At 44.7% G+C, this 17,642-nt stretch overlaps 1 protein-coding gene across 5 annotated transcripts in view; it reads left to right on the top strand.

Moving 5' to 3' along the window:
• Positions 1 to 2,278: 2,278 nt before the first annotated feature.
• Positions 2,279 to 17,642, top strand: part of FBXO10 (F-box protein 10) — a 41,421-nt gene continuing 26,057 nt past the window's right edge. For 2 of the 5 annotated variants that reach the window (XM_054689355.1, XM_054689357.1), the window contains exon 1: positions 17,275 to 17,380. In XM_054689355.1, the coding sequence (XP_054545330.1) occupies positions 17,345 to 17,380 (36 nt within the window). In that variant the 5' untranslated portion in view covers positions 17,275 to 17,344. Of the gene's footprint in view, positions 2,329 to 5,484; positions 5,607 to 9,067; positions 9,124 to 17,274; positions 17,381 to 17,642 lie in introns of those variants that run through there. The other 3 variants (XM_054689356.1, XM_037494840.2, XM_037494842.2) reach the window with 3 other exon arrangements.

Genomic DNA, 17,642 nt, shown 5'->3' with positions numbered 1-17,642 from the left:
TTTTGTACAGTGGGATACTTTTCAAAGGATGACACATACCATAGCTTTGCCAATCATCAATAAGAAAATTTATCAAGCTCCTTGTAGTATGTATAGCCCCTGTTCTGATCTGACCCTGACCTAAGTCAGTGGTCTTTCTGCTAGATCTGTGTGTATAGCTTCGTGTCTTTGCTTAAAATAAATGATTGGCTTGCTTTAAACTTAGGGTTTTTTTTTTTAGGTTTGGTTTTCTATTTATAAAAGAGAGCAGCTGCATGGTAACTTGGGCCTCACCCAGAATCATTATATCAAATCCACCATACAGTAATAAAGCATGGAATACACTTTTATAGAATACATTATATAGAACCCAACACTAACAAATCAGGATGGGACCACATCCTGACCAGCTCACTATAATAGCTATTACAAACTTCAATCTACTGCAGTAATTTCTTTTTCTTCTTGTTCTTCCAATTTATAGAAATTTTCAAAATGGTACTGACATACGTTTCTTAGAAGACCTCAGTAGGCCTTCTTACAGATACATGAGTTAGTTTTGAAATACTTATTCAGTAATGACTACCAATAAGGGTAACTCATTAGGGGTCAGTGAAAAATTTTGTCAAATTTGATGCTGCAATAAAGAAATCATCTGTAATTTGCAGAATATAAATGATCATTGCATGACATAGCAAAATATTGGAATCCAGGAGTGAATAACTTCATATTAATCCATGTGATTATTTCATTTTTTAAAATTGAGCTAACATTGGTGTACAACACTAAGTTTCAGAAGTACATTTTCTCACCTCAGCAACTATGTATCTCACCAGGCCCACTACCAAATGTCCATTTCTCTTGCAATAATTTCTTTTTCAAAGCATTCTCAAGTTAAGATTTCTGTAGCTGACACTCTCTTCTAAATCCAGAGGCCAGGTCCAACTGTCCTTTTGATGGCTTCATTTGGATGACACACAGACATCTTAAATTTAGTCTAAAATGGAGTTCTTTTATCTTCCACCTTTAAATGCTCTCCTTTCAGTAGCTACCATTTCAGTAAACAGCATCTCTGTGGACTCAGTCAGTAGCTTAAGCCAGAAACTGGGATTCTCCTTAATTTCCCACATTAAGCCAAAGTGACTCAACCTCAAAAATGTATTTCAAATCCATTTCTGTCTTCTATCATTACTTCAGTACAAGTCAACCAGTGTTCCGGCTACCTCTCAGATGTTGGTCTATGCCCCACATAATGACTCGCATACTTTTTTTAAAAAGGTATCAATTCAACCCCATCCTTCATCCCCTCAATAGCTTTCTTTTGCATAAAATTTAAAAATCTTTACTGGGACCTACTAAGTGCTGAATAATCTCACCCCTGTCTCTCTAACTTCACTTAAACACTGTTGTACTCTTGACAATAGGCTTCAGGCAAACTGGACAGTTTGCATTTGCCTGAAGAACAATCTTCTCTGCCCTGGCCCGCCCCAGTCGAGCCTTTTCAGGGCCTTGCCCTTCCTCTTCCATTTACTTCCCCCCAAGATCTTCCTCGTGTCCCCTAATTTCAAAATAGAGTTCTTAACAGTGCGCTCACTGTAATTTTAACTACGTATTTATTTAGATACGATAGCTGATTAATATCTACTTTCCCCGAGAACTGACTTCAAGAGGACAGGAACCATCTGTTTTGTTCACCAATGTGCTCATAATAACTTGGACAACACTAACTGGCAGGCATTGTACTAAACGCTCTACCTATAATTTAGTAAATAACCCCAGTATATTGCCTGGCGCAGACCAGCGGTCAGTTTGTTGAATGAGCCCAGCCCCAGGGTGCACACCTACAAGTTGCCCGCCACCTCCCGACACCCCACGACACGGAGAGACAACCCTGGTGGTTGAAAGAATCTTCCTTCCATAGTGACCCCCGCATTCCTCCCTGCAGTTTCCGCCCACGGATTCTATTTCTGCCTCTCCTGGGGCCACGCGGTACGAGCCTTCGCCGTCCTTCCACAAGCCCGACTTGGCAGCCTCGGAGCGCCGCCCCGCCCCCCGCGTCCCTCGGTCCCGCGGAGACTCCCCGGGGTTCCTTCCCGGGGTTCCTTCCCGGGCTCCTTCCCGGCGCCGGGGTCGGGGAGCCCCGGCCCGGCGCTCCCGGCATCCCCCGCCCGGCGCGTCACGTGACGGCGCCCGCCCCGCACCAGCCGGGCGACTGTCCGCCCCCGGGCGGGGCTCTCGGCGCGTCCGCCCGCCCCTGGCCGCGCGCCGCAGTCCTCGCCGCTCCGCTGCGGCTCCGGCGCCCGCGGCCCGCACTGCTGTGGGCGAGCGCCCCGGAGGGCTCCCGGCGAGGTAAGAGGCGGCCGGCCGCGGAGGCTGCGGGCGAAGTTACTCCGCCCGCATCCCCGCGACGCCGGGGCCGGGAGCAGGGGGCGGCCCGGGGAGGGGGCTCGGGCGTCTGGGCTGTTTCCAGGGACCTGGGGCGCCTCGAGACCCGCGGAGGAGCAGGCGCCGCTCGGCCCCGGCTGCGGCTGAGCCGCCGGCCCCGGCGGGATCGGGAGGGGGTACCTCAGGCCGCTCGCGGCCCCGCGCGCCCCCACTCTGCTGGCGCCTGGGGGCTCAGCCGCGCCGCCACGGAGCCGTGCCTTGGTTTCCCCTACTGTGAAACCAACGACGCGGCCGGGAAGGTGCATCTGCACCGTTGCCATCAGCCCGGAGCTTTTGCGCGGTGTAAGTGAAGTCAAGAGGAAGAAGCACGCTCTTGGGATGGGTAAACCTTCACCTAAGGAACGCGGGAGCCAGTGTCTGGGGCCGGACACCTACTAAGGTGTCTGCATTTTGTGAAAATTGCAAGCCTCGTGGAGATGGGGTTTCTCCATCTTTGAAGTAAAGGTGACAGCCCTTGTCCTGCCTAGCCCTAGTCCTGTTCCAATCTGTAAGGAACAGATGGGAAAGCCATTTGAAGAGCCAGAACTCCAGAGTCGGTCAAACCCGGGTTCAAGTCCTAGTTCTGCCACTTACTAGCTGTGTGACCTTGAGCCAGATAGAACTCATTTCTGTTGAAGGAAGCTAATATTAGTACTTAGCTCATGAGGTTGCTGTGAGGTTTAAGTGTTAAGGCCTCAGCTCAGTGTCCCTCACAGAAATGCTCAATAGATTAACATTAAGTCTTACTAACTTGGTAAGCTAGAGAGTGCTTCGTGAAGGGTTTTTAGTATCATTCCAATTCGTTTTCTACACATTTAGTCTTTTAAACAGTGCTGCTTTGGTTTCCTAAGAAAGGAGCCAAGTGGGACCCTTTCCCCCTTTTCTCTTTCTGGGCCTCCTTGCCTTCTTTACAATTGGCATGTGAACCTGTTGTTCCTTCCAAATGAGCCAGGCAGGATGGGAACATTAATTTAGTGAAGCAGATGGGTATCAGATTCCCTCTGAAGGGAAAGAAAAGTGCCAAGTGTGTGCTGCCACCAAAAAAAAGCACAGTGCAGTGATTGACTATCAGCTGGAAGAGGCCTTGGACTAATTCAGCTGTCTCCTTTTGCACATGGAGAAACTGGACCCAGAAGGAGGGCAGGATTTTGATTTTGCTCAGGACCCCATAGAATCTTGACAGTGGGTGGAAAGAATGTACGCTATTTACCAATTACTGTGCTTTTCCTGAGTTCTAACCTAATTCTTCATTTATTCAGCAAGTATCTATGGAGTGCCCACTGTTAGTACACCTAACAGGAACTGGAGATTTTAGAAATTTTATATGCATGTACACACACACACTCTCACACTCTCCCTCTGCTGATTCTCAGTATATTGTATAACAACAATAAGTTTCATCTCCCACTGAGCTTGTCTCATAACATCTGACCCCAAGGGACAGAAGCACACAGAGAGGCCTGAATTGTTGCATGATCAGTCACAGTAGTTCCAGAGCCCTGTTGAAGCCTCGTGAGAGGTTAGAGACTGGAGAAAATGCTGCTTTGTCAGGGCTTTTAGGAAAGGATTTCCTTCTGGCCTGGAACACTTGGATTTCTTTGTCTTTGTGGCTTCAGGCCTCTCTTCTTGTTTTCACATTTCTGAAAAGAGCTACCCTCACCACAGTGCCTTCATTTTTGGTTTCCATGGTTATCAGATGAATTGTATTTTTATGATAGCACTAGTAGCTGTTAAGTAATAGGTGGCCAGACATCCCCAGTTCTTTCTGGGTTTCTGGTTTTGTGGTGGTCCAGTTTTTTCCAGTAGCAGTGCATTCTGTCCTTTTCTCCTTCCCTCCCTCCCTCCCTCTCCAGTTTCTTCCCTCTCTTCCTCCATCGTTTCCCCATTCCCTTCCTCTCCTCCTCCCAATCACTCTCCTCTTCTTTCTTCTTTTCAACAAACGTGTATTGGTAGAAGGGTAAAGAAAACTGGGCATAAGTACAAATAAAAGCATAGATAGACTCCAGCATAGGTACCTCGGAATCTCTGGGGGGGATAAACTGAGGGGATCATTACATGCAAGGAGCAAATCAATGGGGCTCTGATAAAGGTATAGATAGGAAGCCAGAGAGAACTCTCAGAGGTGGGAGGAATGGTGTGCTGGGCAACCAAGAGTAATCATATACTAAGATGCTTTTCAAGGAAGATGTAAAAGAACAAGTTCCTTTTACATGTCTCAGTCACACAGAAACCTTTGATGGCACAAAAAAGCATTTCATTCTTGCGGTTTGCCTTAATGAACAAACCTTTTTCTTGAGTCACCTGTCATGACTTTCAACACCTTTGTTTGAAATGCCTGCTAATTTTTCTCGTTCTTTCTACTAGCTTAATGAAGTAGTTAGTATTCTACCCATACACATGATATTGTAAACATAAAGGTAGATAAATAGACATTTGAATGAGATTTTGTTTGTTTCATCTTAGATGTTTATCCTGTGTGTCTCGTTTCACCAATTGGGTTCTAATGCAGTCACCTATTTATTTTCTTTTCCAAAGATTCACCCCCAAGTCCTATAATGCCCTTGTTAGTGAGAAGTCACATGTCTCTTACTTCCAAGCATCCTGGGGGCTTAAACAACCCAAATGAGTCAATCTTCCACTCTCCAGAGGAGAGAGAACTGTGGTTATTATTTCTGACACAACAATATGCTAGCATTATTGAAGAGCTGTCCTGCACGGGCTAAAGATGTGTGGTCACTGCTAGCCCAGACTCTAATTGGACCAGGTTTTGCAGCTCAACCTCATGCTTAGATTTCAAGGTCAGAGCTTTTAAAGTTTACGCTTCTCTACTTAGCCTTTCTCCCCAGACACCATGCTCTGGCCATGTGTTGCATCTATCACCTGGCTGTGTTCCCCATCTTCTCAGTGAATTCTCTTTTGGGGAATTGTAGGACCCTTTCCTGCTAGTGGCCTTTTTCAGGGTCAGCCTACACCACCCAAAAGATGTCCCCATCTTCAAATCTTTTATTAAGGTTTGGTGGCTCAATCCTTTTTCCTCTTCCTAACTTTTGGCAAATTGTTTCTGCTTCTCCAGGAGTCTGCCTACCAAGGATTCTCAGGAATAGCATCCTTCAACAAGATAGTTCTGCTAGGACTGTGGGTGCCTGTTCACCTTACTTTTCCTATGTAAGAGGGATCCTCTGGTGACTCTTGGCAAAGCATAGGTATGTTCCCAGGAGACTGTCTCTCCTCTATAGTCCTGAGAGGGCTAGGCATTATGTATTGAAAATTCACTTGCTGTATACCTTGTTAGGGATTTGAGGGGCAAAGTCTTAATTTTAAAGTGAAGGATTTTCAGCTTCCTCAGCTTCTCTAAGGATCAAATAACCAGTATGATTCTTTCACTGTCTTTGTCCTGAACTTTTTAAAATCTGAGACATATCAAGGAGGCATGCCAGAGAAAAGCCCACACAGATTTAGATACCTCAGCCATTCTAAGGGAAATATAACCAGCACCTATGTCAAGAAATGAAACCTGGCTAGTAGCTGCCCCAAATCACAACTTCCTCCAAATCACAACTTCCTCCCCCCAAAAAACCCACTTTCGTAGTAATCATTTTCTTTTTTGGGTAGTTTTGACACCTATATTTGTATCCTTAAACAATATTTTCACTAATTGTGAAATTAGTGAATTAAAGAATTTAAATTCTCATGGTTAGAATCATACTATATGCAATTTGTATCTTGCTGCTTTTGCTTAATTTGTTTGTAAGCTTCATCCAGTTGGTGATCTCATTTGTTGATTTTGCTAACTGCTTCACGATAGGGATATGTCACAGCATATTTATTCCTGCTGTAGTTGATGGATACTTGAATTGCTTACAGTTTCTGATTTGAAAGAGCAGCACAAACAAGAATATCCTTAGACATTTCTGTTGTGTATGTGAACAACTTTTTTTAAGCTTATGTATTATAAAGCAAAATTGCTTTGCTAGATAATGCCAGTTTTCTAAGTGATTGTACCAATTTACTTTCTTACCAGCCGTGTATAAGAGTTCCACTTGTTTAATATTCTTGCAAATTCTTAGCATTTTGAATTTCAAAATTTTAAACTATTCTTGTGGGTTTATAATATCTCTTATGTTTTCACTTTTCTTTCCTTGGTTACTGCTAATATTGAGCACTGCTTGATTGGTTCAATAGCCTCTTTTGTGAACTACCTAGTCAAGTCTTGCCTGTTTTTCCATTTTTCTTACTGAGTTATCAGAATTCTTTATACATTTGGTTAGTATGTCAGTTAAGTATTTTAATAGTATCTTCTACTCTGTGACTTCTTTTCACCCTTTTCATAAATGGTGGTGTTTTAGATCCTGTTCTGTAGAAGCAGGGCCAGTATTGGAGATTTTTGTTAAAGTGATAAATTGGCAGAAGTGCTCAAAACAAAGAGAATGACAAAAGCAAATGCAGGAGATGAAGAGGTGAGGTTCTCTGGCGAAAGGGACATCTATGAGTTAGGCTGACATTTCTATATGGGGTGTGGGTGTGTCAGCCAGCAGAGAGGATCTAGCTATAAATATCACTTACAAATGAAAATAATGTATGATAGGGACAGTACCACCAGGACCGGTTGGAGTGGGAGCACAGTTCCTCTAAGGAAGCAGAAGAGAAGAGAGAAGGTGTGCTGGGCAGACAGAAGTTAGAGTCACCACAGCCCACTGCTCTGAGAAATGGCCAGAAGGGTGATGCAAAGAAAGAAGAGGGGTTAGAGAGGTTGCGGTTGAAATGATGTCAGTCAGTGTGTACAAGAAAAAAGGGGAGGATGTCACCTGTTCATGAGTCCACTAATAGAAAAAGAGAGGGTCACACCGTTCCTTTACCCATCTGCCACTGCGCACCTTGGCATTGTTGACTGAGGACACCTTGGCCATCCATAGTGGTAGAGTGAGAGAGTGTGGGGGTGTCTCCTGTGGGGGCTGTACAGGCACACCTTAGAAATGCTACAGGTTCAGTTCTAGACCACCGCAATAAAGCAAATGTTGCAATAAAATGAGTCATAAAAAGTTTCTGATTTTACATTATGTTTATTAATGTAAACATAGTTTATTAAGTGTGTGATAGCATTATATGAAAAATATCAATATATATACCTTAATTAAAAAATACTTTCTTGTTAAAAAGTGGGACAGAGACACGAAGTGAACACATGCTGTAGGAGAAATGGCACCAATAGACTTGCTCAATGCAAATTGTCACAAACCTTCAATTTGTAAAAAAACAATCAAACCTTAGTATCTTCGAAGCACAGTAAAACAAGATATGCCTGTATTCACCATGTCAGCTATGTGCCTGGTATTCTCACAGCCCATTCTAAGAGAAACATCTACATTAGCATCTCCCTATCATGCAGGGAGACTTCCCAGCAGCCATGTTTTCTACATAAAATCTTGCTCTATCTCTGCCCCCTAGCAAAACTGATTCGGACCAGAGATGGACATCAGACCCAAAAAACAGTCAGTTTATAAGCTCACCAGGGACTGAGTGGGACCTCATGGAAAAAAAATGCATCTCTTAGAAATTTGAGTTTGGGGCTAAAGAAGGACACTCAAGTGCAGAAATTAAAGCTGAACCGGTAGAGAGAGGAACCATGAGATAGAGTCAGACCTTTGAGGAATCCCAGCTGACTGCTACTGTGAGGAAGCAGAAGCAATGAGGTAGGGAAAAGTTTGTGTAGACTCCAAGTCAGGGGAGAATGGAGCAGACCCATGGAGGGTGGCTGAGTTATGTGATAAATGAAGACAGACTACAGCTGCTGAGGACCTTGGGGCTGCTGTGGATCCAGACCTTTCATTCTGGCACTGGGAGACCCAGCCCTACAATGATCCTATTCCTGGATTTTCATAAAATTCATTTCCTTTGCAGTCCACATATACATTTGTGATAAGCCCTGCTTTATTTGCATTTTCAGTCAAAAGACTCATTAGAATAGATATTCGGAACTTGGGGGCAGTGCCTACATGGATCCATTGCAGTTGCTGCCAAGGCTGTTCCAATCTTACACTTCTGAAAAGAAAACTGACTCTCTGCCATCAGATGATCAGCAGCTGCAAATCTGGTTGCTTCCCTTACAATAAAGAATCCTCTATACCCTCTGCTTGGCCTGGTGTGAGCGGCTGCGTTATAGGCCAAGAGGGGAGCAGTGAGCTCTACTCCATCTATGGTACCCTTGTTCCCTCACTACAGAAAACCCTAACTTAACTCACTGCCCATAATTTATTTTCCCCCTGGGATGTTACAGGGTTGGTTTAAATGCAATACAGAAGAAAGGGAAAGGAATTTAGGGAAAAGGAAGAGTCCTAGGAGAGAAGGCGTTCATCCCCATTTATTGTGAGTTTACTATGCATCAGGGACAATGTTAAGTGATTTCCACCCATTCTCTCATTTCATCCTCACAACAACTCCCTAAGGTATTATTATCCCCACTTTTATAGATGAGGAAGCTGAGACACAGGATGGTCTGACTCCGCTGATTGTATAATTTGGGGTGTAAAGTAACACTCACTTGTGTGGAATTGCCTCAAGCTGAGAGTGATTAAAGAGAATGGCCTGGGAAACAGTGTGTGGCTGAGTGGGAGGCAGAAGGTAGTGGAAAAGAGACACTGCTTAGATCTCTCCTTTCCTCACACAGGCTGCCTGGGAGAAGGATGCCACCAAAACGTGTGAATTGGTTGGGGTCCCTTGAAGGTCCGTATTTATACCTTGCTGCTACTCTGCTCCGTTGGCTAACGTAGAGTTGCCCTTGATTGTCACATATTCTGGCTTGAGGTCCTAAATTTTTGGGTCAGGACTCCTAACAATACTGCGATGTCACATCCTGTGCGATACTCTAATGCCTAGTGATTGCAGCCTTGAGTTCATTTCTTCTTGTGATCTGTGTGTTTACGTGTCTGTAATGGCAGGCTTGGAAGGTCCTCTACGCTTAATTTCACATGAGGAACCGCAGCATCTCAGGAAGGAACTAGGAGGCAGTTTGCTGTGGCGGGAAGAACAGGGGCTTTGAACTCAGTCCTGAGCAGCTCACTCAGTGAGGGACAGAGTAACTGTCTCTTCCTGGGATTGCAGGTAGGGAAAACTCCTGCCTCTGGATTGCTGTACGTGGTCATTAAGATGCCATGTGAAAAGCGCCTGGCACTTAGTGAGATCTCAGCGTACCTTGCCCCGCCCCTTCAAGGTCATGAGGGAATGAGTGTACAGATAAGAATCAAGTGCACCCCAGTGCACTCATCTGGGTGGATCACAGTGAACAGGCAGGTCCCCAAAGGAGGGAGAGAGGCCCCTATAGTGCCAAAAGCCTCAGATGCCACACACTCATCAGAACTCAGCACTCTGGTTCATCTCCTCACGTTTCAGAGCTGAAAATAAGAAACAGCTGGTTGTTTCTCAGGCTGAAGAAAGCTGGGGTTTCTAGAAAAAATGTTGAAAAACCTAGCTGAGAGTTTTGTTACCTTCAGTTTTAAGTTTTGTTTCATTTCCAGGGGGGTGGTGGGGCTGGGGAGTGTAGATCTATTTACAGTGCTCTTTCATGGTTCACAGTCGTTTGCTGTGTGATTTCGAACTAAAATCCACAAACCTCTAGGGAAATTTACTTTGATCTGAAGTCATTGACCCATTATAGCTCAGTTAATACAGTCTGTAGTAATGCTCTGGTGTTTTGTTTGCCTCATAATATGGGAGGGAAGTGGTTTTTTCCCTTTGCTGATACTAAATAGAGTTCTGAGCTGTCCCTATCCTTTTAGCCACCCGCCACCACCCCCCCATTTTATTAAAAGTAAAATTCGCACTTTGGTACTGGTCTGGTCTCCCCTTGATAGAATGTAAGTACATTTTTTCATTATACAAACATGGGACATGAGAGCAGAGTTGATAAGTCCCCTGCCTTCAGGATTATCCAGCGAGGGAGAGAGCCCAGGCCCTAACTTAAGAACTGTTGGCTCCCTTTTATCTGTGTCGTTTCAGGAGAGGAGAGCATTTCAGTTATTTCCTCTTGGTGTCCGGGGCCTCAAGGCAGCATCCCACTGCCCCCCAAATTAACTAGAAAATGCTGTGTGAGCTGATCCCACCTGCCTTTCTCCTCCAAGCCTTTAAATTCCCAGAGGACAGCCAGACGACTGTTACCATGCCCTAAGCCTGCCCAGAGGTCTGCTGCCTGGGCACTTTCGCTGACACTCTTTCCTCTGCCTACAACCCCCTTTTTCCCATTTTCTTGGTGCCCTGAACCTACATGTAACAAGAGTCCAGCTTGTTACATGAAGCTTGGCTTAGTAGTTAAAAACCCAGTCTTTGGTATGATCAAAACCCCCTGGCTTCAAAAGGGGGCCTTTGCTGTAGCAGAGTGATTGAGCTAAGTTGTTTGTCATGTAAGTTCTCTCAGGATTAGTTTCTTCATTTGTAAAATGAAGACATTACTATAAATCAGTGCTTCTCAAATGTATGGCGCCCATTCTGATCCAGCAGGCACAGGATGGTGCCAAGAGCTGACATTTCTACCCAGCTTCTGGGTCCTGGGAACAGCATTCCAAGTTGTAAGGCTAGAGAGATGTTGAGAGAGTAAAGTAAAAGGATACATGAAGAGTGTTTAAAATTGTGCCTTTAAATTGTGGCTCTTAGTGAATAAATGGTAGCTGCTGCTGTTTTTGTTGCCTTCTATTGTTATTGGCTGATTTCCCTAACTGGAGGTCACCTTTTTTTAATTCTTGAAACAAGGGCTTCCCCTCTATTATGGCACTAAGCACTTTTTTCCTTGTTCTATGGCTTTTTTTGTTTGTTTGTTTGTTTGTTTGGTTTTTTTGTGGAGGTGGTTGTTGTTGCTTTTTTTGGTCATATAGAGATCTTCGTCTCCTCCCAGACTTGAGGGAGGAATCTTTATCTGATTCCTGACTCTCTTGTGGTATTTACCACACAGTCATACATCCCAAGTGGAATACCTACTTGGGTTGGTTTTATTTACTTCTTGTTTTATTCCACCAGGATCTGTATCACATTTGGGATTCTACAGCTAATGGTTTGGCTAGTGTGAGCTAATATACTAGATAATGATGACGGTGATCATTCATTCAATAAATGTGTTGAGGCAGACAGTAATTGTAGACATAATACAAGGCATTCATACAAAGTTTCTGCTTTTATGGAGCTTCCATTTTACTCAGTGGAGGCAGATAATAAATATAAACAAAGCATATTATATATAAAATAGGCTCCTTGAGAGCATAGAATGTGTCCAGTTTGTCACAGGGAATGTCCTCATAAATAGGTGTTTAAGGCTGTCACTGGGATGTTCCACGTCTGCGTGTGCTCTCTTTTTTTCACATGGTCAGCCCCAAAGGTGTAACTCGGTACTTCCTCAGTTTCCCCACCCACCCCACAAATTCACACATGCTGAAATATCAGTGAGCCATGTAGATATCTCTAGAGTTTTTATTCCTGACCCCATTTGCTGACCCATCATGCTACTTAGCAAGCTAAATGACTCATGGAACCCACGCTCTCAGAAGCAGGGGGACTCAAGACAGCAAAACAAAACAAAACAGGAGCGTTACTTCCAGTGCCTTCCATTGACTAGAGTTCTATACAGCTTTTTAAGGGTGCTTTCTCCTTTACAGATACCTTTTCCATTTCATACCCTTTGAATGTTAGACTGGGGAGAACTTGGTCATCAGACTTCTCTCTTCACCATGCGATGGTGATCTCATCCCATCTCATGGCTTTAAATGTCGTTCAGGGAAAGCCCTGCAGGTCTGAAGAAGGGAACTCACAGCCCCATCCAACAAACAACAAATGCCCACTGGCTTGTCTCCTTGTGGTTATGGGCTGACCCCATAGATCCTTTGCCTGGGGTAGGCAGCCCCAGCATTTTGCAGACTTGATTTGCAAAGTAAGCACTGCCTCTGCACTCCTTTGGGGGCAGGAGACCAAATAGCGCTGTCTATCCCAATTGGTGAGACACTGAGTACTCCACAGTTGGGGCTCAGGGTGGCATGGTCTCCCCTAAGGCTGTCATTTTTAAAATTCTGCCAAGCAGAGGCTCCTGTGTGAGAGGAGAAGCTGTCAGTGAGCAGCTCAGAGTGGCCATGCTGACTGATGGAAAGGTGGGGTTCAACAGGGTGTGTGGGGAAAATCATATGCAGCTACTCTAAAAGGAATGAGTACAAAAGCTGCTGCTTAGCTCTGATGGAACAACACTTATTCTGGGCATTTGAAGGGGCTGTTGTGGGTGTGGCCTGCATCTTTGCTTATCACTATCAGTGACAGATGGATAGAAAGACCCTGGAAAATGTCTGGAAGCAAAATGAGGCCTTATGGCTACCTTCTATCCCCTTACATGGGTCTTAGCCACCCTTACCTTGAATAAGGTGGAATGGACTGCCTTGTGCCTCTGGTTCTTTGGAGCCCTGTGGTGGCACTGCCTTTCTCCCATCTTGCTCATCTAGACCATAGATGAGCAGAATAAAAAGAAAAACATTATTCCAATCTCTGTTTAAATGACAACCCTATCTAAAATAGCATGCGTGCACACACGTGACACATACACACTCATACCTTGCCTGCTTATTTCTCTTCATAGCACTTATGTTATTTAAGTTTGTTGTCTGTCCCTGAAGGTAAGGACTCTGAATTGTTTACTGCTTGCCAGGACTTGCCTAGTACATAGTGGACAGTCAGCAAACATTTGTTGAATAAATTACTTTTTCTTTGAAAATTCTCAAGGGGCCTTCCTGGTGGCGCAGGGGTTTAAGTCTCAGTACTATGGAGCTATCAGCAGCCACTACAGCATGAGTTTGATGCCTGGCCAGGGAGCTACCCACAAGGCACAGCAGACCTCTCCTGCCTCCCCACTGCTCCCCTCAGCAGTGTATTTCAGTAGTTCTGCCTGTTCTCCCCACTCTGTCTCTGGTGAATCCTCTCACCCCCACACCTCTAGCCTACACCCCAGTTCTTGTATGCGTAAATAAATAAATCTAAAAAAAAGGAAAATTCTCAAAATCCTCATGAGGTATAGTAAGACAGCCATCATCAAAATCAACCTGTTTACAGATGAGGAAATTGGCTCAAAGATTTGCCTCAAGTCATGGGACTTGGAAGCACTAAAGCCTGCCTATTGAGAGCCAAGTCTTGTGAGATTCACCTCCCAAGAGGGTGGCCTCTGCCTTGCCCACTGGGGCTGGGGACACCAGCTGGCCCTGAGGCAGGTGGATACCTCCAGTGAGTGGCTGGGAGGGAACACATTAAGCAAGAAACAGCTTGGAGCTTACCTCAGGATCTGTTCCCTCCTGTCCCAAACAAGCTCCACTGTTGTTTCTCCAGTTTTTCACAGGCATGGAGCTCAGGGAGCACAGGTCCTAGGGGACATTTGTTACTTTTAATTCCATAGCTCAGAGGCCCCAGTGGCAAAACGGAAGGGTAAAACTTGAATCCATTTTTTTTTAAAGTGTTACCTGGTTATAGAAATCCCTGTTGCTCTGTGGATCCCCATGGATTAGTATAAAGATACAGTAAATAAAGTCAAGTGCAACAACAGGGGATGTGACATTTGAATAAAAGGAAACCTCACCTGAGCTCAGACCATCCTGAGGGGAGAATGGTGGGTCCCCTTTGAAATTCAGACCCCAGTGTGTTGCCTAGTGTGGGGGACTGGGCAAGTTTGGAGGAAGGCAAATACAGAGCAACCCTCCTCCTAGACACTAAGACCTTTGCCACTGGGGTAGGATCCTTGGAGTCCCAAGAAAACTGAAACCCCAGTAGTTTCTGTGTCAGACACATTTACCCCAAAACCCTAGAGACTCCCCAACATCATCCTGAAGGAAAGAAATTGTCATTCAGTATTTACAGAGTTGTGTTTCCTCCCCTATCGTTTAATATACCTTTCCTGGATGGAGCTCCTTAAAATATTGTTTTGATCTGGCTACTCCCCTCCAGAGAAACCTACAGTAGACAGAGTTCAAGCGACTAATTTGGCATTCAAGGCCTGTACCAAATATACGACACATATAAGAGAGCAGAGCTGCAGTTGCTCTCGGGGGACAGAATGGGGACCACCTGGGGAAGAAACTCAGAGCTAGATTCTGCTTGATCTAGCTATGGAATGGGCATGGTGGTCAGGGGCTTCATAACAGTGCCCTTTAGTTTCATGTCAGGAATGGCTAGGTTATGCTGTAGTAACAAGCAGTGTCCAAATTCTTGTGGCTTAACCCAACACAAAGGATTATGTTTCATGCATGGTATGTGTCCATCTTGGGTTGGCAGGGGGTGTTCTGCTTATACTAAATTGTTAGGGGGAAAGGATGTCCTGAGCTAATTCCATGCAGGCTTTGTGGACTCCACCCCCACTCCAGACTAAAGCCATCACGACATTGGGAAAGACAAATCCCATCACCACCAAAGGGAGGGTGGCTGGGACCTGAGGGTGGAGTTAAGCAGCCAGGTTGGGTGTAAAAACCAAACACGTGGGCCTTGGAGGGGCTCGCTGTTGCGTGCCTCCTGACTACACAGCTCCTGGCCTGCAGCCAGCTCTCAGAGCGCCATTTTGGGATTCCTGATCGGCGGATCGGGTAGGACTCATTTAAAACTTTGTTTCCCACTTTTTTCCCTGAGCTGTACATTTCCTCATTTCCCCTTCCCTTGTAAATAAACCTTTTATTAACCTTTCGCGTGTGCCTGCAGTAGAGTATTGATAAATCCTTTTAAGCTCGCAGGTGAGGACCCACAGTCAGGCACCCCGTTTTGTATCGGGGTTACTCTACAACAGTTTGGCGCCCAGCGTGGTTTCCAAGTTACACCCGCGGTTGACCAGCCCAAAGTAACATTCCTTGCGTTGGTCACCATAAGCGCACTAGTTCTGCAGGACTCGCAGTATAATATTTGTCTCAAGTCCTGAAAAGTCTGTTTTTCCCTGTGTGTACAGCCCTTGTGGGGGCGTTTTTGACTCAAATATGGCCTCAACCATGAGCCTATACAGTTTCATCCCTAGCCTGAGTTCTTTCAGTTTCCTTCCGGCCTTTGATAAGTCCTTTTAAGCGCGCAGGTGAGGACCCACAGTCAGGCACCCCGTTTGTATCGGGGGTACTCTACAACAAAAGGACCCAGGATGCCAGAGTATCCATTGTCTCAAATGTTGCCAATTGCTGTACCAGAGAGAAAAGAGCTCCTACTGATCTTGCTTAGGTAGGTAAATGCTCCAGTGGAGAAGTAGCACCTGAGTCTTTAACTCAAAATTCATTGTCTAGCACTAGTCATGTGGCCTCACCCAACCACAGGACGGATCAGTGTAATCTAATCACATGTCCAGAAAAAGGGGAAACTGAAAATAGTTGGAAAAACAGCACTGATTACCAACACAATATGCATTAGATCTTTTAATTGTCATAACAATACTTTGGAGCATCAAGATCTCCGATTTATATAGGAGGAAATCAAAATGGGTGGGAATTTAAGTTATTTGCTTAAGGTCACATACAACTTGATCCCAGGTCTTCTGACTTTGACATTATTAGTCTTTTCATGATACAGGGAGAGCAACATCATTGATAGGGGTGAAGCTGAGAACCATTTATTGAGTATGCTGCACTGAAGTGTGGAGTGGGGCCTTTTCATTGCAGTCACCAGAGAGCTCTCTAAAAATGCAGAAAATTGGCTCCATTCCAGAGATTCAGCCTCTGGAGATCTGAAGTAGAGCTAAGAATAGACTGTGGGTGATTCTGAGGTGGATGGCCAAGAGCCATGTTATTCAAATTCTCACCAACTCTGGTTTAAAGAACTTCCTGCCTCTTGAACTCTGTAAGCTCAAATAATTTTTCATTTTATTTAAAAATTTTGATGTAGGAATTTGTATAGATGCAGTAATTTCATATGTGAGGGGTGGGAGAGTCCTTGGAGCTGTGTTTATATAACAAATTTACATAATGTGGAAATAACTATCTAAAAATTGGGGTGGGTAGTGCTGTTGATAGTTCACTTGTGCTTATTCAATTACTTAAGAGCAAATTAGATGATGTATTGGGTTCTTACTGTATTCTCTGTAACTCAGTTGTGGTGGCCCAGGATATTCCTTATTGATGGGCTGCTATGGGAACTGTGGGAAAGTCATCTGGGCCAGAAGTTGGCAGTGCTGAGTGCTCTGGGATGTCACACTGGTCACACAACAAGTTGGCTGGGTTGAATACTGTTAAATAATGTACCGGGTTCAAGTTGTCAATGAGACATGCAGTTACCAGGGTAGGTGGTTGTAATTTGGGTAGTTGTGATTGAATCTCTCATATCCCTCCTGAGAATTGGAATAGTGACCCTTAGCAATAGGCCCCAGAGAGTACTCTCCTGGGTGTACCTGCAGATTAGGTTCCTCAGCGGTTAGTGGTTCATTTTTGAACACCTGTCCTTTAGAGAGGGTAAGAGCATCATGGATGAGGTACCTCAGCAAGTACACCGTATGTGGTGCTCCGTGGAAGAACAGCATGCTGTCATAATCAGAGAAGCTAATTAATTGCAAAGTGGGAGGTGGGGATGAGGAGAACAAAGAGTCTAGGAAGTAGGTCAGAGCTGTTAGTAATGATCAAAAGCTACTCCCTCCACATGCAACAATTGGTCCTGGTTAAGATGAGCTAGTCTCTGGGAAGAAATTTTGGGTGATTGATGGTTTATATGTTTTCACATAGGAACTTGTTAAAATGGAAATAATGGTATTCTTCTGGTGGTTTATTTGTATTTTTAATTTTAATTTTTTTTTTTAAAGGACAGGCTTATTAGGAAAGGAGAAAGAAACAGAGAGGTACCTGCATAGACAGGCAGGCAGGAGACCTGTTCTGGCAGTTTTAAATTGAAGAAGCAAAATAAAAAGGACAAAAGAAGTGAAGAGCAACCCTGGTGGCACCGAAGTTAAGACACAACCTATGAGGCTGTCCGCAGCCACTGCAGCATGAGTTTGATCCCCAGCCAGGGAGCTACCCACAAGGTGCAGCAGACCTCTCCTGCCTCAGCCGCTGCTCCCCTCAGCAGTGTATTTCCGTCGATCTGCCAGTTCTGTTCCCTGCTCTGTCTCTGGTGAATCCTCTCACCCTCCTCATCTCTGACCTGTACCCCAGTTCTTGTATGCATAAATAAATCTTAAAAAAAAAAAGAAAATAAAAGAAGTGAAGCAAGGATAGCTAGTGAGGCTTTACAAATGAACTCTTCTCTATGGGGATATTAAAAAATAGAAAGATAACTATAAACTA

The sequence above is a fragment of the Talpa occidentalis genome, unplaced genomic scaffold (genome assembly GCF_014898055.3).
Source record: "Talpa occidentalis isolate TD23 unplaced genomic scaffold, MPIMG_talOcc4v2.1 talOcc4.7, whole genome shotgun sequence".
Lineage (NCBI taxonomy): Eukaryota > Metazoa > Chordata > Mammalia > Eulipotyphla > Talpidae > Talpa > Talpa occidentalis.
This window is presented reverse-complemented; position numbering and strand designations above follow the sequence as displayed.